At 51.9% G+C, this 23,326-nt stretch overlaps 2 protein-coding genes across 4 annotated transcripts in view; both read right to left on the minus strand.

Annotated features, from left to right (window-relative positions):
- Window positions 1-1,217, minus strand: part of SLC7A5 (solute carrier family 7 member 5) — a 40,536-nt gene extending 39,319 nt beyond the window's left edge. Inside the window, exon 1 of one of the 2 annotated variants that reach the window (XM_034940866.3) lies at window positions 541-1,217. In XM_034940866.3, coding sequence (XP_034796757.1) covers window positions 541-1,078 — 538 coding nt within the window. In that variant the 5' untranslated portion in view covers window positions 1,079-1,217. The remainder of the gene's footprint in view (window positions 1-540) is intronic. The other variant, XM_063598055.1, reaches the window with a different exon arrangement.
- Window positions 1,218-13,051: 11,834 nt separating this feature from the next.
- CA5A (carbonic anhydrase 5A) overlaps window positions 13,052-23,326 on the minus strand; it is a 53,460-nt gene continuing 43,185 nt past the window's right edge. Inside the window, exon 7 of one of the 2 annotated variants that reach the window (XM_063598057.1) lies at window positions 13,052-13,445. In XM_063598057.1, coding sequence (XP_063454127.1) covers window positions 13,317-13,445 — 129 coding nt within the window. In that variant the 3' untranslated portion in view covers window positions 13,052-13,316. Of the gene's footprint in view, window positions 13,446-19,111; window positions 19,608-23,326 lie in introns of those variants that run through there. The other variant, XM_055099902.2, reaches the window with a different exon arrangement.

The raw sequence follows: 23,326 nt of genomic DNA on the forward strand, positions 1-23,326 counted from the left end.
CCTAAACCAGCACCAGTCACTACCCGCACACGATTTTATTACTACTGTTTTCTTATGAGTCAGCCCGTGTCACTGATTCCTGATGAGCTGCTGTGGAGAGCAGAAATGAATGATTTTTTTTTAACTGCAATTTCCTTCTCACCAACCAGTCAGCAATCGGAGCTCTAACAGTAAACCGATTGCTCAGTTACTCCACGTGGGTGCCACGCAAGAGGCTGGGAGTATTGCTCAGCGGGGCCAACGGGAGGCTGGCACTTGCCTGAGCCGCTTAAGTGGGGGAATGGAATGCCCACCGAAGGGCAGGGCAGGGACCCTGCTGTCCCGTCACTGAAGATATTCCCAGCCTGTGGGGAGAAGTGTAAAAGAATGAATGAAAGAAACGCACGTGGTTTCTGGGACCAATGACCTTAGCCTAGAACTGCCGGGATGGTCCAGGAACGTAAAGATGTAGAGATGTGGGAGCCAGGGGCGTAGTGATGCAAGGATGCAGGGACCCAGGGACTACGACCTCCCAACCCCCGGCCCGCGCCCCGTACTCACGCACGCAGAGGCAGGCCACGAGCTTGGCTGCCTCCTCCGGCACCGGGCAGGTGGGGAAGAGCGGCTTGAGCAGGTAGGTGGCGAAGACCAGGGCCACGATGTACTGCGATGAAGGCCGGATGATGAGCAGCTCGATCCAGAGCTTGAGGAAGGCGGGCAGCGAGCCGTAGACCTCCAGCATGTAGGCGTAGTCGCCGCCCGATTTGGAGATGGTGGTGCCGAGCTCCGCGTAGCAGAGCGCGCCCACGATGGAGAAGACGCCGCACGCGGCCCACACCACCAGCGCCAGCCCCGGCGAGCCTGCCTCCTTGAGCACGCCCGTGGGCGTCACGAAGATGCCCGAGCCGATAATGGTCCCCACGATGATGGCCACGCCGTTGAGCAGCGTGATGTTCCGCTGCAGGGTCACGCCCTCGCCCTCGCCTGCCGGCGCCGAGCCGTCCGCGCTCTTGGCGGCCAGCATCTTCTCCCGCGCCTCTTCCTTCTCCTCGGCCGCCGGCGCCGCTAGCGCGCGCCGCTTCGGGCCCGCACCCGCCATGCTCTGCGCACCGGCCGGGCCTGTGACACCCGGGAGCCGCAGCCCAGAGAGGAGTGTGCGCGCCGCCCGCCGCCCGCAGCTGCGCAGGAACCCCGCCCGCGCCGCCTTTTAGGCCCCGGCCCGCCGGCCCCGCCCACCGTCCGCGGCTCCTCCCCGCCCCGTGGCCCGGCCCCGTCCCTCAGCCCCGCCCCCTCGACCCAGCTCGGAGCACGTGCGTCGTCCGGCCCAGCCTGGCGGGCGATTCCCAGGCCTGCGTGGTCCTCGAAGGCCCCAGTCCTCCTGCGCCATGGAGACCCCGGCCTCGCGACCTCCCCCCACGGCGCCCGCGTCATCCCAGCCCGTCCTCCCGGGTGCGCCTGGGCGGGGCCTGGCAGTCAGGGCGCGCCCCTTCACCCACTGGCCCGCAGCCTCTCCTCAAGCCTGGGAGCGAGCAGTGCACCAGGGCTGGCCTGAGGCCAAGGATGGAGTTTGGGGTACCCCCCGAAGGGAACCTAGGCTCCTGTCCCGGATGGGCCGAGGGGATGGAACCGCCCCCACAACCAGCTCCTGGGGCACGGGGGAGGGATGAGAGGATGACCTGAGGGGAAGCTCCTGCAGCCTCCTTCCAGCCTGGGGGCTGCATCAGTGGGGCTGGTGAGCCGCGAACTGGGACGAGGGAAGAACCGAACCGAGGCCACCCAGTAATTCCCATTGTATCCCAAAAGAATCTTGCCAAAGACGGCGATCCGGTGCCCGTAGCTTTGAGAAGCAGTAATAACACAGGCTTTGGGAAGCCAGCAATCTGCCTGAGCTCAATTTAATCAACAGAACCGGGGGTTCACCGGGAGCCATAAGACCCCCACCCCCAAATCTACCTGGGGAATTCAAAGGCAGGCTTCAATGTGAAGGGGCTTTAAAGCTTGTTATTCCTGGGGAATGCGAGAGGCATCTTAGCTAAAAAGGGTTGAGAGGTAATTTCACTTAGAGGCGAGAGCAGGATGCCAAGGCTCCTAGGCCTGGAAATGGGAAGGAATATAAATACTGCCCCGAGATTGACCAGACTGGTGAGCGGCCAAAGACCTGTTCAAAGGGTGTGTGTGGGTCAGGGAGGAAACTCCTTGGTATCACCCCAACGCGGGGTTCCTTGGCGTGTGTCCAAACGAGTCCTTGGAAGCTCACAGCAGGCATGTGGGGAGGCCTTTGTTCTGGGTGAGCGTTCAGCCTCCCAGGGCAAACACGCAAACACCGGTTGCAGAGCTGGGTGTTCACAGCAAGACAGTCTGCTGGGCAGATGCCTCTGGAATCCACAGAATTCTGAACAATAGCCGTGGTGGAGGGGGGTCAGAGTCCCTGTCGTGCTGGGACCTCTAGCTGCAGCCAGGAATGTCCAGGCCCCACCCCAGGGAGGGGGCGGCTGAGGAATGCCAGGGCTTGTCATTCTGGACCTTGCTCGCCCCCCGGTATGGCGGGCATTCCTCTGCAGTGATAAAACCAAGCGAAATCTCAGCAGCCCAGGCAGCCACAGGTGGGGGAGTGCGGAGGTCACACAGATACTAACTTGTAATCTGCCGTCCACATTGCTGGCTGTGGAAGGTGCAGAGACCCCTCCATCTGCCCTATTCTTCCCGCTGTGCCTGCAGAGGGAAGGAGACAGTACCACCATGGCTGGACAAACTCACCAAGTGCTCACTGAGTCCTCCCCTAGACAGCTTCTTATGCAATAGGATAGGTGCCAGTTAGAGCCATTTTGCAAATAAGGAAGCTGAGGCTTGGTAGGGTTACCTCGCTTGTCCGGCCAGCAAGTAGCCTGGGAGCTGTCCTTTTGACTGTGAACTTATATGGTACTTTTAATCATTCCGCCATTCTTCTTTGACTAACAAGAAAGGCAACCAACAGTCATACCCCAAAGCATAAAATTACAACCATGATAAGCCAAGGACATGACAGGGTGAGCCAGCGACAGCGACAGGGACCAGGCAGGTCCAGATAGACTTTTCTGAGGTGGTACCTGGAGCTGAGAGCCCAGGGTGAGTGAGAATTAATAAGGGAGGTGCAGGGGCCCCCGCGGGCACAGAGGGGGCCCTGCACAGTTGGTACAAGTCATGGTTGGTGCCCCCAGAGCCAGGCTCCTGGCAAGTGCTGGAGCCCTTAAGCAGGAAGGGTGACAACAGCCATGAGCGTGTTCAAGTCACACAGCTATTACGCCACCTCTGTCGGTTTTTACTGGGTTTTCATATGACAACATTCTAGATTTATCCAGCAAATCTACTCATCTCAGACTTCCCTGATGCTGGTCCTGAAACGCCTTCGCCTGAAAGCTGTGACTCTAGAATCTTAGCAAAGAGTGCCATCTGGTGGAAAGATTCGGCAGCGTTTTGATTTTTACAGAGGCAGTGCAATGGTCTTTTCAGCTCCAGTCAGTAATTCATCACATGTTGTGTATTTTCAGAGGTTAAAAAAAAAGAAAGAAAGAAAGAAAAGAAAAAAAAGTTGTGGCATTCTCGCTTGAGCTGGTTGGGAGAATACTTTCTTTTCTTTTTTTTTTTTTTGAAACGGAGTCTCACTCTGTCACCCAGGCTGGAGTGCAGTGGCACGATCTCGACTCACTGCAACCTCCGCCTCCCGGGTTCAAGCGATTCTCCTGCCTCAGCCTCCGGAGTAGCTGGGATTACAGGCGCCCGCCACCATGCTCGGCTAATTTTTTATTTTGTGTATTTTTAGTAGAGATGGGGTTAGCCAGGATGGTCCCAATCTCCTGATCTCGGGATCCGCCCGCGCCTCAGCCTCCCAAAGTGCTGGGATTACAGGCGTGAGCCACCGCGCCCAGCGCCCTGCAGGTCCTTCTTAAGGCTGTTTGCAGCATAAATGAGACGAGGCATCTTCTGCCCCCCTCAGAGCGCCAGTGTGGAGTTGAGCAGGCCACCCTCTCTCACAAGGCGAACCCGTCATTATTTTGTCATTTGGAGCAACTGCAGGGGAGCAGCAAGGCCGCAGGGCGAGGGGAGAGAACCTGGTGGATAATCCTTTGTTTTCTAATTATGAGCTGAGTCTCGCAGTGCAGGGATTGTGGTTTTCATCTCAGCCAAACGCAGGAGTGAGGTCCTGAGCGGATCCTTGCTCTTCCTTTCAACTCGTTCTTTTTCCCAGGAAAACGACTTACCTGGTAAACCCTGTAAACCAAAAATAAAATTCTAAGGGCCACCCCAGACATCTAAACAGACTTCCTCCTCAGCCAGGGCTCTTAAAATTTAACCTGAAAGACTGGTTTGGGCCAGGAAGGGAAGCGGGGGTTGGACGGCCTCTTTAGACCTCTCCAGCACCAACACCAACACAGACTTGCAGTCTATCAGACTTAAAGATTAACATTTTACAGCCTGTTCTCTTTGAAGCCTCCTAGCTAAAAGCTTCATCTGCATGATACAGCTTTCATCTCCACAGCCTCACCACAACCCAAACATTCCTTTCTTTCTTTCTTTCTTTCTTTGAGACAAGAGTCTCACTTATCGCCCAGGCTAGAGTGTGGTGGCCCGATCTTGGCTCACTGCAAGCTCTGCCTCCTGGGTTCAAGTGATTCTCCTGCCTCAGCCTCCAGAGTAGCTGGGACTACAGGCGCCTGCCACCACGCCCGGCTAATTTTTTTGTATTTTTAGTAGAGATGGGGTTTCACCGTGTTAGTCAGGATGGTCTCCATCTCCTGACCTCGTGATCCGCCTGCCTCGGCCTCCCAGAGTGCTGGGATTACAGATGTGAGCCACTGTGCCCGGCCTCCAAACATTGCTTTCTACTGATCCCAGGTCTTTTGTGTTTTTCTTTTTTTTTGAGACAGAGTCTTACTCTGTTGCCCTGGCTGGAGTGCAATGGCACGATCTCGGCTCACTGCAACCTCTGCCTCCCGGGATCAAGTGATTCTCTTGCCTCAGCCTCCCGAGTAGCTGGGATTACAGGCGCCTGCCACCACACCTGGCTAATTTTTGTATTTTTAGTAGAGGCTGGGTTCCACCATGTTGACCACGCTGGTCTCGAACTCCTGGTGATCTGCCCACCTCGGCCTCCCAAAGTGCTGGGATTACAGGCGTGAGCCACCATGCTCGGCAACAATCCCAGGTCTTTAGACAACAAACTCAACCAATTGTCAACCAGAAAATGTTTAAATTGGTTGGGCGCGGTGGCTCACACTTGTAATCCCAGCGATTTGGGAACTTTGGGAGGCGGAGGCAGGCGGATCTCGAGGTCATGAGTTAAAGACCAGCCTGGCCAACATGGTGAAACCCCATCTCTACTAAAAATATAAACATTGGGCGAGTGCAGTGGCTCATGCCTGTAATCCCAGCACTTTGGGAGGCCAGGCAGTCGGATCACTTGAGGTCAGGAGTTTAAGACCAGCCTGGCCAGCATGGTGAAACCCCGTCTCTACTAAAAATACAAAAAAATTAGCTGAGCGTGGTGGTGGGCGCCTGTAGTCCCAGCTACTCGGGAGCCTGAGGCAGGAGAATGGCATGAACGTGGGAGGCGGAGGATGCAGTGAGGGGAGATCACACCACTGCACTCCAGCCTGGGTGACAGAGTGAGACTCCGTCTCAAAAAGAAAAATATATATATATATAATATATATAATATATATTATATATATAATATATATTATATATATAATATATATATTATATATTAAATATATTATATATATAATATATAATATATATATTATATATATATTATATATAATATATATATTATATATATTATATATATATAATATATATATTATATATAATATATATATTATATATATATATACACATCAGCTGGGCGTGTTGGTGCGCGCCTGTAATGGGAGGCTGAGGCAAGAGAATCACTTGAAACCAGAAGGCAGAGGTTGCAGTGAACCAAGATTGTGCCACTGCACTCCAGCCTGGGTGGAAGAGTGAAACTCTTGTCTCAAAAAAAAAAAAAAGAAAATGTTTACATTTACCTCTAGCCTGGAAGCCCCCCTCCTGCTTTGAGTTGTCCCGCCTTTCTGAACCAAACCAATGTATTTTTTAAATGTACTTGATTGATGTCTCATGTCTCCTTAAAATGTATAAGACCAAGCTGCACCCCAACCACCTTGGGCACATGCGGTCCGGACCTCCCGAGTCTGTGTCACGGGCGCGCCCTCAACCTTGGCAAAATACGCTTTCTAAATTAAAGGAGACCTGTCTCAGATTTGCTGGCTTCACAACCCTTAATTGAAGTGGGGCTTCCTGGGGCCGCCTCTCTCCTGTGAGTCCCCTGCCGGGCTGGTTCTCAGTCGTAGAGGAGAAATGCCTGCATCTTTTAACATAGCAAGGGTCCTTGCTTCTTCTGGAGGTTGTTTTTGAAAGCCATGCTTTTATTATGCTCAGAGGTGAGCTTTTCCTGTCTGCATGCTTGACAAGGTGGGGCTGCCCTCGGTACGATCAGAAATTCCGTTCTGTTTCCAGGCAGATAGGTGTGTAGGGCAGCCACTCAGTCGGTGTTCGGCCTTAAAGACTCTTGCCAGTCAAGGAAGATGACCGAGGCAAGTCTCCGTCATTTTAGCTTTAAATGCCAACATTAGGGACGCGCACCTGAGAGACTGGTCTATGCCTTTCTCCGAAGATGATTTTGAGGGCTTCAATATTGAAAGGGGGAAGGGCAGGATATTGGGCAATACACAATTTTCATGTGAAGGGGGTAGGGGAAAATTCGAGTTTTTGTCTGGTTTAGTGACTCTGCCGTTTTACGTAAGATACCGTAGACGATAGGGCAGCGGAAACAATGAGATATGCATTTGCTTCATGTGGGCGGAGGGATGACTCAGTTCTGCCCCTTGTCCCATCACCTGTGAAGATAAGCTAACGGTTCACATTGCCAGGGTGAACTTTAACAGAAGCGCTTAGGGTAAAGATCTTGGAGCCCACGAGGAATTTTCTTTTGGGCAAAATGTGAGGGAGGTGTGTCGCTTTTCATCTTTTTTTTTTTTTTTTTTGAGACGGAGTCTCACTCTGTCACCAGGCTGGAGTGTAGTGGGTCGATCTCAGCTCACTGCAACCTCCGCCTCCCGGATTCAACTGATTCTCCTGCCTCAGTCTCGCAGGTAGCTGGGATTACAGGCGCCTGCCACCATGCCCGGCTAAGTTTTGCAGTTTTAGTAGGGACGGGGTTTCATCATGTTGGCCAGGCGGGTCTGGAATTCCTAACCTCAAGTGATCCACCCGCCTCGGCCTCCCAAAGTGCTGGGATTACAGGGGTGAGCCACCAAGCCCAGCCAAACTTTTCATCTCTGTAGCTATTTGTTAAATAATTAGGAGCCGAAACAGGAGGCCGGTTCCCATGACACGGTCACCAGCTTCACTTTTCCCTGTCGTTAGCAAGTGTGGGGTCCCAGGATTTATGTTCCTTTCACACTCTCTATGCCATTTAATTTTTGCAGCAACTATAGTTAGTCGTCATTTATGGTTGGAGAAAAAGGGCAGTTCAGTAAGTGGCCAAGCCCAGCTTCAGACCCAGGGCAGGCCTTTAATCCTTGTGGCAATGCTGACGGCCACGCTGATGGCACCACTTACAAAGGCAGCCAGATTCATAAGCATGCGGATTTTCCCAGTTAAAAGAGAATTTTGGCCGGGGGCGGTGGCTCACGCCTGTAATCCCAGCACTTTGGGAGGCTGAGGTGGGCAGATCACGAGGTCAAGAGTTCAAGACCAGCCTGGCCAACATGGTGAAACTCCGTCTCTACTAAAAATACAAAAATTAGCCTGGCGCAGTGGCAGGCACCTGTAATCCCAGCTACTCGGGAGGCTGAGGCAGGAGAATTGCTTGAACCCAGCAGGCAGAGGTTGCAGTGAGCCAAGATCATGCCACTGCACTCCAGCCTGGGCAACACAGTGAGAATCCGTCTAACAGAAAAAAAAAGAGAACTTCATTTCAGCTGCCCCTGGTGGCACCTTGAAAGCCTCATTGCCTCTTCACTGGAAACATCCACCATTCTTGTTAAAGAAAAGACACTCATGACTTTCCTTCACCGAATCCTTCTAGCTTCTGTTTGAACACTTGGGTAGTCCCCCCACCCGTTTCCTGAAGTTCGTATGGGGGAACGGTAAACAGCATCCATGCCTGCAAGTAAAATCCGAAGCCCTGCGATTGCTCAGTAACAGCTAGGAGCAAGGTTAGAGATTGTAGGGCCAGATTTTTTGCTTAGGTTCAACTAGGTAAAATAAAAATAGACTTTGCATGCATTTCAGGCACTGGGCTGATGACCGGCCACCAGGGAGGCTCCGTCCCACTTCTTAGCTTTGGCCCCAATGTTAGTCTTGTTGCTGCTCTCAGACGTGCTCTGCGTGTCAAAGATGACTTGGAGGCTGGGCGCGGTGGCTCATGCCTGTAATGCCAGCCCTTTGGGAGACCAAGGTGGGAGAATTTCTTGAGCCCAGGAGTTCAAGACCAGCCTGGACAACATAGGGAGACCCCGTCTCTATAAAAAATACAAAAACTAGCCCAGCGTGGTGGTGGTGCACCTGTAGTTCCAGCTGCCGGGGAGGCTGAGGTAGAAGGATCACCTGAGATCGGGAAGGTTGAGGCTGCTGTGAGCTGAGATCACGCCACTGCACTCCAGCCTAGGCGACAGAGCGAGACCGGTCTTTTTTTTTTTTCTGAGACAGAGTCTCGCTCTGTCACCCAGGCTGGAGTGCAGTGGCGCGATCTCGGCTCACTGCAAACTCTGCCTCCCGGGTTCACGCCATTCTCCTGCTTCAGCCTCCTGAGTAGCTGGGACTACAGGCGCCCGCCACCATGCCTGGCTAATTTTTTGTATTTTTAGTAGAGACGGGGTTTCACCGTGTTAGCCAGGATGGTCTTGATCTCCTGACCTCGTGATCCACCCGCCTCGGCCTCCCAAAGTGCTGGGAGTACAGGCGTGAGCCACCACGCCCGGCGAGACTGGTCTTGAAAAAAAAAAAAAAAAAAGAAAGATGACATGGAAGCAACAGTAGGAGCCGGGGTCAGAGTTCAGGCCCGTCCATCCGTGGATGATGGATAAACCCAGTGTAGTCCGCCATCCCTTGGAGCGTCATTCAGCCGCACACGGGAAGACACGCTGCAACGTGCAGGATCCCTGAAAACACTGGGCTGCGTGAAAGGGTCAGTGACCACGAGTTGTATGATTCCGAGTGCACGAATGTCCAGGACAGGCGGATCCAGAGAGATGGACGAGATTCGTGGCTGCTTAGGGCGGGGGGAAGGGGCGATGGAGAGTGAGGGCTGAGTGGATGGGGTCTCTCTTTGGGGTGATAAAATGTCTTGGAACTAGATGATGGGGATGGTTGCCCAACACTGGGAGTGACTTAAACACCACGGATTTGTACGTGTTTAAATGACTAACGGTTAATGTGATGTTATGTGTGAACTATACATCCAAAAGATAAAAGCAGTTCAGGCCTGGAATCGAACGGTCCTGGGTTCAGATCTCACCTCTACGACTTGGTGGCACCAGGCGAGTGACTCGGCTCAGCTTTCGAAGTCTCAGTTTCCTCTTCTGTGAAGCAGGGAGACACCTGTGCCTGCCTCCTGGGGACCAGCAGGTAGAAGACCCTGAGCCGCTGGCATTGCCATCACTGCAGAACTGTGCTCCCAAGACCAGCCAGTGGAGGACCCTGAGCTACTGCTGTGTCCCTGTCACTGCAGAACTGTGCTCCCAGGGCTGGCGGGTGGAGGACCCTGAGCCGCTGGTGTCATCCTCACTGCAGAACTGTGCTCCCGGGGCCAGCAGGTGGAGGACCCTGAGCTGCTGGTGTTGCCATCACTGCAGAACTGTGCTCCCAGGGCCAGCCGAATGCCTGGCTTCCACCCTCAGACTTTCTTTCCAGTGTGGGCGAAGGGAACATGGAGGGACAGCGGTCGCAGCAGCCCACACTTGCTGTGTCGGGCGTGGTCTCAGTGGCTGGAGTGTGAAGATGGAGGCGGGGATGGGAGTGGGCGGCCTTGAGTCAAGGGACACCTGTAGCCCCCAGAAGCTGGAAGAGGCAGGAGGGGTCCTGGAGCCTCCCGAGGGAGCCTGGCCCTGCCACCACCTTGATGTTGGCCTCTGGCCTCCAGGACTGTGAGAGAACAAAGGGCTGTTGTCTTAAGCCCCTGTTTGCGGACAAAGGGAATAATCTCAACATTGAAAAAATATGGCCTTAATCTTTAGTGCTGTAGGTGGCAAACTTACCTTCAGGATGGCAAAGACAGATCTTTTTTTCCTGTTGACAGGCATTTTAACATTTCCAGAGACACGGGAGCCAGGTTCTCCTGCTTGGCCTCTGCACTATGAGCCAAACCTGCCTATTGTTAAGTGATTGAATGAGTTGACACTCACCTTGAACTTTCTTCCACTCTGCCCTGGATTACAAGAAGAATTCATTGCTCAGCCCATGTCCCAGCATGAGGCTGGAAGCAGCTGTTGAATTTTGTAGAGCCTGGAAGGCCCTGCACTCTTTGCAGCTGCCAGCTTCAGCGCTGCTCTCTTCGGCTACTTTGCCCTGCCTCTGTTTTGGGCACAGTGGCTGCAGGGCAGATGCCATTCAACCAGGTCAAATTTCCATGTGAGGATGGAAATTTGTAGGTTATAATTCAATTCTCTATTTTGGAAAATATCCAGGTGGATATTGTTTACCACCAAAACAATGACTTCTATCATGTAAGCCCGAAAACCAGGCTGATGCATGCTACGCCATGCGTGAGTGGTGCCTGCTCCATGTGTGAACCATGCTGCTCCATGTGTGAACTGTGTCTGTTCCATGTGTGAACTGTGTCTGTTCCACGTGTGATCCATGCTGCTCCATATGTGTTCCATGCTGCTCCATGTGTGAACCATGTCTGTTCCACATGTGAACTATCTGTTCCATGAGTGAACCATGTCTGTTCCATGTGTGAACCGTGTCTGTTCCATGTGTGATTCATGCTGCTCCATGTGTGATCCATGCTGCTCCATGTGGGAACCATGTCTGTTCCATGTGTGAACCATGTCTGTTCCATGTGTGAACCGTGTCTGTTCCATGTGTGTTTCATGCTGCTCCATGTGGGAACCATGTCTGTTCCATGTGTGAACCATGTCTGTTCCATGTGTGAACTGTGTCTGTTCCATGTGTGATCCATGCTGCTCCACATGTGAACCGTGTCTTTTCCATGTGTGAACCGTGTCTTTTCCATGTGTGATCCATGCTCTTCCATGTGTGAACCGTGTCTATTCCATGTGAGATCCATGCTGCTCCATGTGTGAACCGTGTCTGTTCCATGTGTGATCTGTGTCTGTTCCATGTATGGTCCATGCTGCTCCATGTGTGAACTGTGTCTGTTCCATGTGTGAACCGTGTCTGTTCCATGTGTGAGCCATGTCTGTTCCATGTGTGATCCATGTCTGCTCCATGTCTGATCACACCTGCTCCCTGTCACTCATTTTGTCTAGACTTCTCAATGATGACAGCCCCCAGTTACCCGGATTTAAGGTAGTTTCTAAATATTTGTAGCCAGATCCATCTAGTATCCTGCAATTCATTCATTGACTCAGCAAACATTTCACGATAGCTAGACATACGCCTGGCTTTGTGAGAATGTGTGTCTGTATGACACCCCAGCCTGCGGGTGACCCTTTCATGTGCACCCCTGTGATAACATGGGATGTGCAGGAGCCCAGGTGCGGGGGGAGGGGATGCTGCTGCCTGGGGCTGGCACTGACGAAGGTGTGGTGGAGAGGAGGGGCTGGGCTGGGCCTTGGCAGAGAGGAGAAAGTGCATCTAGCAGAGCAGGGAGGATGAGCCCAGGAGAGGGAGCAGCGCCTGGAGGCCCTGGGGCAGCGCACAGCAGTCCCCGAGCTTACAAGTGGGAGCACTGCAGCCCATGGCACCCGACCGCGTTTATTGTGTGCTGTGGGCAAGCAGAACAGTTGAGGATCCCGCCCCTGGGGGCTCACATTCCAGAGGGGGATGCAAGCATCATGCAGCAACACGTGCCTGATGCCAACAGCTGGGGAGGGGACACAGGGAGACCGTGGTTGGGGCAGGTGTCTGAGAACTGGTTGAGGATGGAAAGGAGTGACTGTGAAGCAGCCAGAGGCCCACACACACAAGGTGACGTGGAAGAGGGCCAGGCTGCGAATCTTGCCGGGAGAAGCTCGTGCTCATTCCCAAGCCTAGTGGAAAGCCTCAGTTTTGAACAGGGCAGCAGAATGGCCAAGTGTCGGTTTCTCAAAAAAAACCCACCGTTAAAAGAAAAATGGATTTGGGGGAAGAGGGGAAGAGGCTGGAAAGAAAGTGGCTAAACTGGAAGGCCAGCTTGTCACTCAGGCTGCAGCAGAAGGGACAGAGAAAAGTGGACGGACTTGGAATAGGCGGCAGTTTGAGGGTCCTCCAGCAGAGCCTGCTGCTGCCCTGAGTGCAAGGAGTGAGGGGAGAGGAGGGCCCAAGGGGGCTCCCGAGATTGCCTGTGGCATCGGGTGGATGGAGGGACCATTTATCAGACGGGGTTGGTGGGCACAGAGTTGGGGACGCAGCAGTGCACGGACAGCCCACCTTTCAGCAGGAGGGACAAGTGTCAAAAAATGACACTTACTGCTCCGTTAACGGAGTAATGGAGCAGACACTCCATTACTGCTGGGCACCGCTGTGTGCCAGGTGCCATCTGGGGGCTCAGCTCAGGCTGAGGAAACAGGAGGAGCAGGTGTTGAGCAGGTGGTATGGGGCGGGCGGGGAAGGGTGCCCTCAGGTCCATCAGAACAGCCACAAGAGCCCTGGGGTGGGAGGGGGCCGATATTCTGGTGGGCACAGAGTGGGCTGCCAGGAGAGGGCGGGGGCGGAGGGGCAGGAATGTGGATTCTGTCCCAAGGGGGCAAGGCTGAGGGGATGTAGCTGGGCACATGGTCTGCTCTGAATTGAGCTTGGTTCTCTGGAGGGTCGATGGGAAGGACGTGCTGGGGATGGGGAGGAAGCGGAGGAGGAGGAGGCGGTGGCAGCTGGGAACAGGCAATGCTTCTCGCACAGGCGTATCTTTATTAAACAAGAAAATAACATAAAAGCAAAGGGAGGAAGCCTTGAACCTTAAAAGCTGGGCCAGAAATTCTGCAATACAATCAGAAGCCACAATCTGGTCACAGTGAGAGCCCTTCCCGCAGAGCCGCAGACACCGGCCGCTGCCCCTGGGGCGGGAGGGAAGCCTCCTGTTTGTTTTTTGTCCCGTTGCTTTGAGGGCTGCAATCAATGTCTTTTCCTCTCGGTGTGTTTGTGGTTTCATCTCACTGTGTCCAGGCTTGGATGGCTTCCCGGGAGTATCTCCGTGTCTCAGGATTAGCACCAGTTTTTAAAAATAACTGACAAAGGCCATTTTTCAGGAGACAAAGATGTTGGTGCATGCAGAGGGCCCCCTGTGTTGATACGGAAAATGAAGGTCAGCCACTCCCCGCTTCTCTTGGTGTGTTGTTGGACACGATGTCAACATGGGGCCGGTAGAACTGGAGCCCAGGGCCCCTCTGGCCGCTTGGGCCTTTCTCTGTCCCCAAGCCCCCCTGGAAATGGGCAGCCCATGGAGAATGGCTGAATAGCTGCTCTCTGCCCCCATCCCAAGCTCCAGGTTCAGAGACCACCCCCTCCATTGACTGTGTCACCCCTTCCCCAGCAGAGGAGGGGGCTGTTCTCAGAGCGCTGCAGGAAGCCCAGCCAAGTGCCTTCCTCTGGCTGCTGCTTTCTCCTGGGTTTTAAGGTTCAGGACTTTCTCTCTTTGCTGCGCTTTTTCCTTGACTGATTGCACAAATCAGAGAAGGCAAGAGTGAAATGCTGCGTATCCCTTGGCCTAGCGGGTCAGTGACAACTTTCTCAACTTCTCAAGTGAGCCTCAGTTTCCTTATTAAAAACCAGGGACGATTTTGTGGAACTTGTCGCAACTCAATGGGAGTGCCGTGGCCCTTACGCCCAACGACACCATCCTGTCCCTTCGGGAGTTTTTCCTAAAACACCATTCCCCAGACCAACGGCACTGCGAGCTTCTGGGGCGTGGGCTGGGCCCAGCATGTCAGTGCGACCCACAGCAGGGCTGGAGCTGCTGAATGTGCACAACACACTTCACCTGGGCCTGGTTCAGGAGCGGGCGAGGCAGCCGTACACCCTGTCCTTAGGCAGCAAACTCCTCTTGATCGATGGAATCGAAGTCAGGCGCAGCAGCTTAGAGCAGAACAGAAACGTGCCCATTTCCCGGCTTGGTGCTTTCCCACTTCCACTTCGACTCCTTCAACCCAATCCTCTTTCACCCGCATCGCCACCAAGTGTGATCTCCTTTAAAGAGCCAGACACTTTATTTTCGGGGGGCGTGGAGGGGTGGAGTCTCGCTCTGTCGCCCAGGCTGGAGTGCGGTGGCCGCCATCTCAGCTCACTGCAAGCTCTGCCTCCCAGGTTCAAGCGATTCTCCTGCCTCAGCCTCCACAGTAGCTGGGATTATAGGTGCGTGCCAACACGCCCGGCTGATTTTTCTTTGTATTTTTAGAAGAGACAGGGTTTCACAATATTGCCCAGGCTCGTCTCAAACTCCTGACCTCATGATCTGCCCACCTCAGCCTTCCAAAGTGCTGGGATTACAGGCGTGAGCCACCGCGCCTAGCCTTAGTTTTTTTTTTTTTTTTCTTTTTGAGATGGAGTCTCACTCTGTTGCCCAGGCTGGAGTACAGTGGCACGATCTCGGCTCACTGCAACCTCCACCTCCTGGGTTCAAGCAATTCTCCCTGCCTCAGTCTCCAGAGTAGCTGGGACTACAGGTACATGCCAGCACACCCGGCTGGTTTTTTCTATTTTTAGTAGAGACGGGGTTTCACCGTGTTAGCCAGGATGGTCTTGATCTCCTGACCTCATGATCTACCTGCCTCAGCCTTCCAAAGTGCTGGGATTACAGGCGTGAGCCACCGCACCCGGCCTAGTTTTTGAATTTTTTTTTTTTGGAGGTGGAGTCTCGCTCTGTTGCCCAGACTGGAGTGCAGTGGCACAATCTTGGCTCATTGCAATCTCTGCATCCCGGGTTCAAGCAATTCTCCTGCCTCAGCCTCCCAAGTAGCTGGGATTACAGGTGCCTACCACCATGCCCGACTAATGTTTTGCTTTTTTTTTTTTAGTAGAGACGGGGCTTCACCGTGTTGCCCAGGCTGGTCTCGAACTCCTGACCTCAGGTGATCTGCCCACCTCAGCCTCCCAAAGTGCTGGGATTGCAGGCGTGAGCCACCGCGCCTGACCTAACCTACTTATTCTTTATCTCCCCGGAATGAAACGGCCTTTATCACCTTGGGAAACAGATGAGCATCTGCTTATTTTTCTGTGCTCATCCGACTGTAAGGTAACGTTGGAAGATAATGTAATTAGGTTTATTGTAAAACTTTCTCTCTTCTGGTGGGAATATTTTTTAATGCTATGAAAATAAAAATACTGGGCCAGGCGCGGTGGCTCATGCCTGTAATCCCAGCACTTTGGGAGGCCAAGGTAGGCAGATCACATGAGGTCAGGAGTTCGAGACCAGCCTGACCAACATGGTGAAACCGAATCTCTACTAAAAATGCGAAAAAAAAAAAAAAAAAAAAAAAGACTGGGCGCAGTGGCTCGCATCTGTAATCCCAGCACTTTGGGAGGCTGAGGCGGGCGGATCACCTGAGGTTGAGAGTTTGAGACCAGCCTGACCAACATGGAGAAACCCCGTCTCTCGTAAAAATACAAAATTAGCCAGGCGTGGTGGCCCATGCCTGAAATCTCAGCTAATTGGGAGGCTGAGGCAGGAGAATCACTTGAACCTGGGAGGCAGAGGTTGTGGTGAACCAAGATTGCATCAATGCACTCCAGCCTAGGCGACAAGAGCAAAACTCTGTCTCAAAACAAAACAAAACAAAAAATTCGCTGGGTGTGGTGGCGGGCGCCTGTAATCCCAACTACTCGGGAGGCTGAGGCAGGAGAATTGTTTGAACCCGGGGGGCAGAGGTTGCAGTGAGCTGAGATCGTGACATTGCACTCCAGCCTGGGCAACAGAGTGACACTCCATCTAAAAAAAAGGAAAAGAAAAACACTGTACTGATTTTGGATTTTTTCCAAGCAAGTAATAGGTAAAAAGAAACCCAAACTAAACTGGCTTACATGAAAGGGCACCTATTGGCTTGTGTAACTGATCAGGTGCAACCATTGCTATAAGCTTGATCCAGACCCGACGTGGTGACCCATGCCAGTAATCCCAGCACTTTGGGAGGACAAGGCAGGCGGATCACCTGAGGTCGGGAGATTGAGACCAGCCTGACCAACATGGAGAAACCCCGTCTCTACTAAAAATACAAAATTAGCCAGGCACGGTGGTGTATGCCTGTAATCCCAGCTACTTGTGAGGCTGAGGCAGGAGAATCACCTGAAGCCGGGAGGTGGAGGTTGCAGTGAGCCAAGATTGCATCACTGCACTCCAGCCTGGGTGACAAAGCAAGACTCCGTCTCAAAAACAAAACAAAACAACAACAACAAAAAAAGAGGGTGAAAGGCAGCCCCAGAGTGGGAGAAGAGATTTGTAAAATGGACAAAGGCCTTATAATTGGAATATATAAAGAACTCCTAAAAATCAATAAGAAAACCACAGACAGCCCAAGAGAAAAATGGGCAAATGGCTCAAGCAGGTATCTGGTGAAAGAGGATATGCAGATGGCCAATGAATCTGCACCAAGTGCTCCACGTCATTAATCATTAGGGAAGTGCAAATTAAATCCACAGGAGACACCTGGGCACACCCTCCAGAAAGCACACAATAACCTGCTGGCAAGGACAGGAATGACCACTTTGGAAAACTCTTTGGCAATGCAGCCAAACTGAGCCTCTCCACTCGAAAATGCCCTTTGCTCAGAACCCAGCAGCAGCTCCAAAGTCTCCACCCAGCCTGTGGGGCACCGGTACCCACCCTTGCCTCCCATGCCTCTCTCCTCACCCCTGCACTTGGCTGCCCTCACCCTCGGGCTGCACCTTGAACACCAGAAGGGTGCTCCTGCCTCCAGCCTCTGCCTGGAATTCTCTGCCCTTGGGTAGCCACGTGGTTCACTCCTCCTTTGGTCTCTGCCCAAATGGCCCCTGTAGAAGAGACCTCCCCACCCAGCCATGTCCTCTCCCTGTGACTTACCACCCCAGACTTTCTGTGTTGATGCATCATGGTCTACCTCCTTCCATCAGAATGTGAGCTCCGAGGCAAAGGCTCTTCAGACCTTAAACAGTCTAGGCTCCGTCCCCAGAGTCTAGAATAGAGCCTGCCACGTAATTGGCACTCAATAAATGTTACATGAATTAATGGAAACCATCCTGGCACGAGTGGTAGCTCTCTTTCCACCAAAAGAATGAGCTTGCCAAGAGAGAGACAACATCATGAAAGAGAGACGGAAAAGCCACACTCAGATCCAACACTGAGTTCTGGATCAAGTCTTTTTTTTTTTTTTTTTTTTGAGACGAAGTTTCGCTCTTGTTTCCCAGGCTGGAAAGCAATGGCGCGATCTCGGCTCACTACAACCTCCGCCTCACGGGTTCAAGCAATTCTGCCTCAGCCTCCCGAGTAGCTGGGATTACAGGCATGCACCACCAAGCTCGGCTAATTTTGTATTTTTAGTAGAGATGGGGTTTCTCCATGTTGGTCAGGCTAGTCTGGAACTTGGCCTCCCAAAGTGCTGGGTTTACAGGCATGAGCCACAGCTCCCAGCTCCTATGTTATTTTTTAGGAGCTTTATTGTTTTACCTTTCCTGTTTAGATCTATAGTCTGTCAGGAATTAATTTCTGTGTGTGCTGTGAGGTAGGGGTGTGAGGTATGGTAAGAAAAAAGATTCATGTTTCCCCATTTGGATGTCCCGTTGGCTCGGTGGGGTGGCTAATGCCTGTAATCCCAGCACTTTGGGAGGTCAAGGCAGGAGAACTATTGGAGCCCAGGAGTTCAGGACCAACCTGGGCAACATAGTGAGACCCCGTGGACCGACTGATGAATTGATCGATCAATCAATAGATAGATAAAAATCCAAATGATCCAAAACTATTCACAGAAAAGCCCGTCCATTCCCTACAGCATGAGTCAGGGATCACAAATGTGTGGAACCTTCTAGACACGCTATTCTTTTTCATTGGTTGATTTGTCCTTCTCTGACAGGTACCACATTATCTTAATTATTATAGCTTTTTATTTTTATTTATTTATTTATTTTGAGATGGAATCTCGCTCTGTCGCCCTGGCTGGAGTGCAGTGGCGTGATCTCGGCTCACTGCAAGCTCTGCCTCCCGGGTTCAAGCGATTCTCCTGCCTCAGTCTCCTGAGTAGCTGGGATTACAGGCATGAGCCACCGCACCTAGCTCATTTTTGTATTTTTAGCAGAGACGGGGTTTCACCATGTTGGTCAGGCTGGTGTCGAACTTCTGACCTCAGGTGGTCTTCCCGCCTCGGCCTCCCAAAGTGCTGGGATTACAGGCATGAGCCACTGCACCTGGCCTACTACAGCTTTTGAAGTAGGTCTTGACATCAAATTGTGTATGTTTTCTGGTTTTATCCTGCCAGATTATTTTTGGTTGTATTTTTGGTAGAGACGGCGTTTCACCATGTTGGCCAGGCTGGTCTCAAACTCCTGACCTCAAGTGATCTGCCTGCCTCGGCCTCCCAAAGTGCTGGGATTACAGGCGTGAACCACGGTGCCTGGCCTCACAAGAATTCCTTTTTACTTTGAGACAGAGTTTTGCTCTTGTTGCCCACGCTGGAGTGCAATAGTGTGATCTTGGCTCACTGCAACCTCTGCCTCCCGGGTTCAAGCAATTCTTCTGCCTCAGCCTCCCAAGTAGCTGGGATTACAGACATGCAGCACCACACCCAGCTAATTTTTGTGTTTTTTATACAGATGGGGTTTCACCGTGTTGGCCAGGATGGTCTCGATCTCCTGACCTCGTGATCCGCCCGCCTCGGCCTCCCAAAGTGCTGGGATTAAAGGCATGAGGCAATGCACCTGGCCAGTTCTTACAAGGAGGAGGCAGAAGCTGGAAAGGCAAGGAAAAAGATCCTGCCCTAGAGCCTCAGAAGGAAGCAGCCGTGCGGACACCTTGGTGTCGGGCTTCTGGCTCACTGAACCGTAAGAGAATCAATCTCCATTGTTTTAAGCCACCAAGTTTGTGGTACTTTGTTACAGTGAAACTAAGCACCCTGCACTTGCGTTGGGTGCCATGGCACACCCCTCCATCCCAGCGTTATGTTCCCCACGGTACTTACACATCTTTCTTTCACTTGCAGCTGAAAAGTACTTTGACTAAAACAATAACCTCATGCTCTCTTTTTAATTTCAGAAGTCATGTACAATCATATTGTGAAACTTGGGAAACAACGCTTCCTTCCTTCAAAGTCAGTTCTGCTATTCATGTGGACCTAATGTCTCTAGGACCTTGTGCCCTCATTAGTGGCCTGGAAGGACGCCCAGACCTTCCGGTTCATCAAGGGTTGAAGTGGGCGATAGTTGTTCACCATCATCTTCTCCTCTTCACCAAGTGCAGAAAACAGGAGAGTACGAAATGCAGAGAGCTGGAATAGAGGGCAGCCAGGGTGAGCTTGGTATGACTGCAGGGTGAGCCAGCCTCCGGGTGTCCCTCAGGCCTTATGTGGTCCCCTCCCATGCTGAATCAGGATGGCCCGAAATGACCAGTAAATATGGTGGCAGTGATGGTGTGTGCAGGGCCAGGTTATAAAAGGCATTGCCGCTTCCGCCTTGGTCTTTAGGATCACTTGCTCTGGGGGGAAGCTGGTCGCCATATTGGGAGGGTACTCAAGCAGCCCCGAGGAGAGGCCCATAGGGAGAGGAACTGAGGCTCCCAGCGAACTGCCAGCACCAACTTGCTAGCTACTTGAGAGGGCCAACCTTGGAATGAATCCTCTAGCCCTAGTTGAGCTTTCAGATTGCTACAGTCCCAGCTGACACTGGGCTACAATTCATGAAAGATGGTAAGCCAGAGCCACCCAAATTCACAACCCAAGGAAACTATGGGAGATAATAAATGATTGGTTTTTGTTGTTGTTGTTTGAGACAGTGTTTCGCTCTTGTTTCCCAGGCTGGAGTGTCATTGGCGAGATCTCAGCTGGCTGCAACGTCCGCCTCCCAGGTTCAAGCGATTCTCCTGCCTCGGCCTCCTGAGTAGTTGGAATTACAGGCACAAGCCACCACGCCCGGCTAATTTTTTTTTTTTTTTTTTTGAGATGGAGTTTCGCTCCTGTTGCCCAGACTGGAGTGCAATGGTGTGATCTTTGCTCACGGCAACTTCCGCCTCCTGGGTTCAAGGGATTCTCCTGCCTCAGCCTCCTGAGTAGCTGGGCTTACAGGCATGCACCACCACGCCCAGCTAATTTTCTATTTTTAGTAGAGATGGGGTTTCTCCATGTTGGTCAGGCTGCTCTCAAACTCCTGACCTCAGATTATCCACCTGCCTCGGCCTCCCAAAGTACTGGGATTATAGGCGTTAGCCACTGTGCTAGGCCTAATTTTGTATTTTTAGTAGAAACAGGGTTTCACCAAGTTGGTCAGGCTGGTCTTGAACTCCTGACCTCAGGCGATCCACTCGCCTAGGCCCCCAAAGTGCTGGGATTACAGGCATGAGGTACTGCACCCGGCCCAAATGATTGTTTTCTAAAGCCACTATGTTTTGGAGCTATTTGTTACACAGCAATAGATAACTAACACCTATAATGTAAATGCTAAAGTAACATTTGAATTTACTTTTCACTGAAGGAACTAAAAGACTACTTTTTATGGCTGGATGTGGTGCCTCACGCCTGTAATCCCAGCACTTTGGGAGGCCGAGGTGGGTGAATCACCTGAGGTCAGGAGTTTGAGACCAGCCTGGCCAACATGGAGAAACCCTGTTTCTACTAAAAATACAAAATTAGCCAGGTGTGGTGGCACATGCCTGTAATCCCAGCACTTCGGGAGGCCAGGTGTGGTGGCTCACGCCTGTAATCCCAGCATTTTGGGAGGCTGAGGTGGGTGAATCACCTGAAGTCAGGAGTTTGAGACCAGCCTGGCCAACATGGAGAAACCCCATCTCTACTAAAAATACAAAATTAGCCAGGTGTGGTGGCTCATGCTTGTAATCCAGCTACTTGGGAGAGTGAGGCAGGAGAAGCTCTTTAACCTGGGAGGCAGAGCTTGTGGTGAGCGAAATCACGCCATTGCACTCCAGCCCGGGCAACAAGAGGGAAACTCCATCTCAAAATAAATAAATAAATAAATAAATAAAGACTTTTTATGTATTATCTCACTTGTTCACAGAATATACTTATGAACGCTGTGAGGCAACTCACGCATTTAATTAAATTCAGAAGTGAGATTATGTCTACATGCTGACAGCATACTGGTCCAGTTAGCCCTGCATGATGATCCAGCGCCCCCTAGAGTTGCGCGCGCATGGTGCACGTGGCCTCCTGGGCCGTGACCACGGTGTGCTCATCCACATTTGTGCTCTGCACATTTGTTGACTGTCTCAGAAAGGCAGCCTTTCTCCTCCCCTGGAAAACTCCCCGCCTTCCAGGACATGTGCCTCCCTGGCTCCCCTGCTCAGGATAAGGGGCTCCTGCCCGGCATTTTTATGTGACACCGTCCACCCTGGCTTAATACTATTGGCCTTGTTTCTACTTTCCTGCCAGACAGCAGTGTTCTGAGACGAATGACCTGTTCCTGTGCCGCCCCTCCACACCTGCCCCCCTCCCACCCTCTCTTGGTGGCACAGACCCAGAATGGGCACTTGTCACATATATGCTTGTTGAGTGGCATAAGGGCCTTGCTGACAAGGGGCCACCTTCAACAAAAGCCTTCCCCATGTCCAACAGCTCTGGTTTGGAGGCAGGCAGATCATCCCACATCTCCAAGTGCAAATGACATCATGCCATGGTTTGTATATAAGGGAATATTTTCACAGGCCCAGGAGACTGAAAGACCCTCTAAGAGCTCACCTGGAGCCCTCGGAAAGAGATGAGCCAGAGATGCTAAGTCGCGCTGCGACTGCTGAGAAACGTCTGCCGGGCGGGGGTGGGGCATAGGCAGCACGTCTGTGGCTCTAAACTGCCTTGGACAGACAGAATTGCTACAGATTCTTAAGATTTCCAGAAAAAAATGATAGTATAACTTTTATTTATTTTTTATTTTATTTTTTTGAGACAGAGTGTCACTCTGTCGCCCAGGTTGGAGTGCAGTGGTGCCATCTCAGCTCACTGCAACCTCCGCCTTCCAGGTTCAAGTGATTCTCCTACCTTAGCCTCCCAAGTAGCTGGGATTACAGGCACACGCCACCATGCCCGGCTAATTTTTGTATTTTTATTTATTTATTTATTTGAGATGGAGTTTTGCTCTTGTTGTCCAGGCTGGAGTGCAGTGGCGTGATCTCAGCTCACTGCAGCCTCTGCCTCCCGGCTTCAAGTTATTCTCTTGCCCCAGCCTCCCAAGTAGCTGATATTACAGGCATGCACCACTACGCCTGGCTAATTTTGTAGATTTAGTAGAGACGGGGTTTCACCATGTTGGTCAGGCTGGTCTCGAACTCCTGGCCTCAAGTGATCTGCCTGCCTTGGCCTCTTTAAGTGCTAAAATTATGGGCATGAGCCATGACGTCCAGCCCAAGAGTATAACTTTAAAAAGTGTATACAAATATTATTAACTAATTTTTGAAAAAAAAAAAAGCAATGAAACTATTTAGATAAGAAAAAGGAGGCCGGGCTCGATGGCTTATGCCTGGAATCCCAGCACTTTGGGAGGCCAAGGTGGGCAGATCACCTGAGGTCAAGAGTTCAAGACCAGCCTGGCCAACATGGTGAAACTCCGTCTCTACTAAAAATACAAAAATTAGCCAGCCTTGGTAATGGGTGCCTGTAATCCCAGCTATTCGGGAGGCTGAGGCAGGAGAATCGCTTGAACCCAGGAGGTGGAGGTTGTAGTGAGCTGAGATCGAGCCACTGCACTGCAGCCTGGGCGACAGAGCGAGACTCTGTCTCAAAAAAAAAAAAGGAAAGAAAAGAAAAAGGAAGAAAACAAAAACCATGCAGACCCATGACCCTGGGACAACTCCCATGGATGCCTTGTGTGTCTGTGTGTGATAGATTAGGGCGTTGATCAGAACATGCCCGCTGTGATCACTGGAACCGCTGTCCAATCTCAACAAGCTCCTACTTCAATTGGAACTTTCTTCTTGTGTAAGAACGCCCCAAACGCATGAAAGAATATACATAACTCCACAACACTCTCATGCAGCATCTTAGTG

This window comes from Pan paniscus, chromosome 18 (genome assembly GCF_029289425.2).
Source record: "Pan paniscus chromosome 18, NHGRI_mPanPan1-v2.0_pri, whole genome shotgun sequence".
NCBI classification, from domain to species: Eukaryota; Metazoa; Chordata; class Mammalia; order Primates; family Hominidae; genus Pan; species Pan paniscus.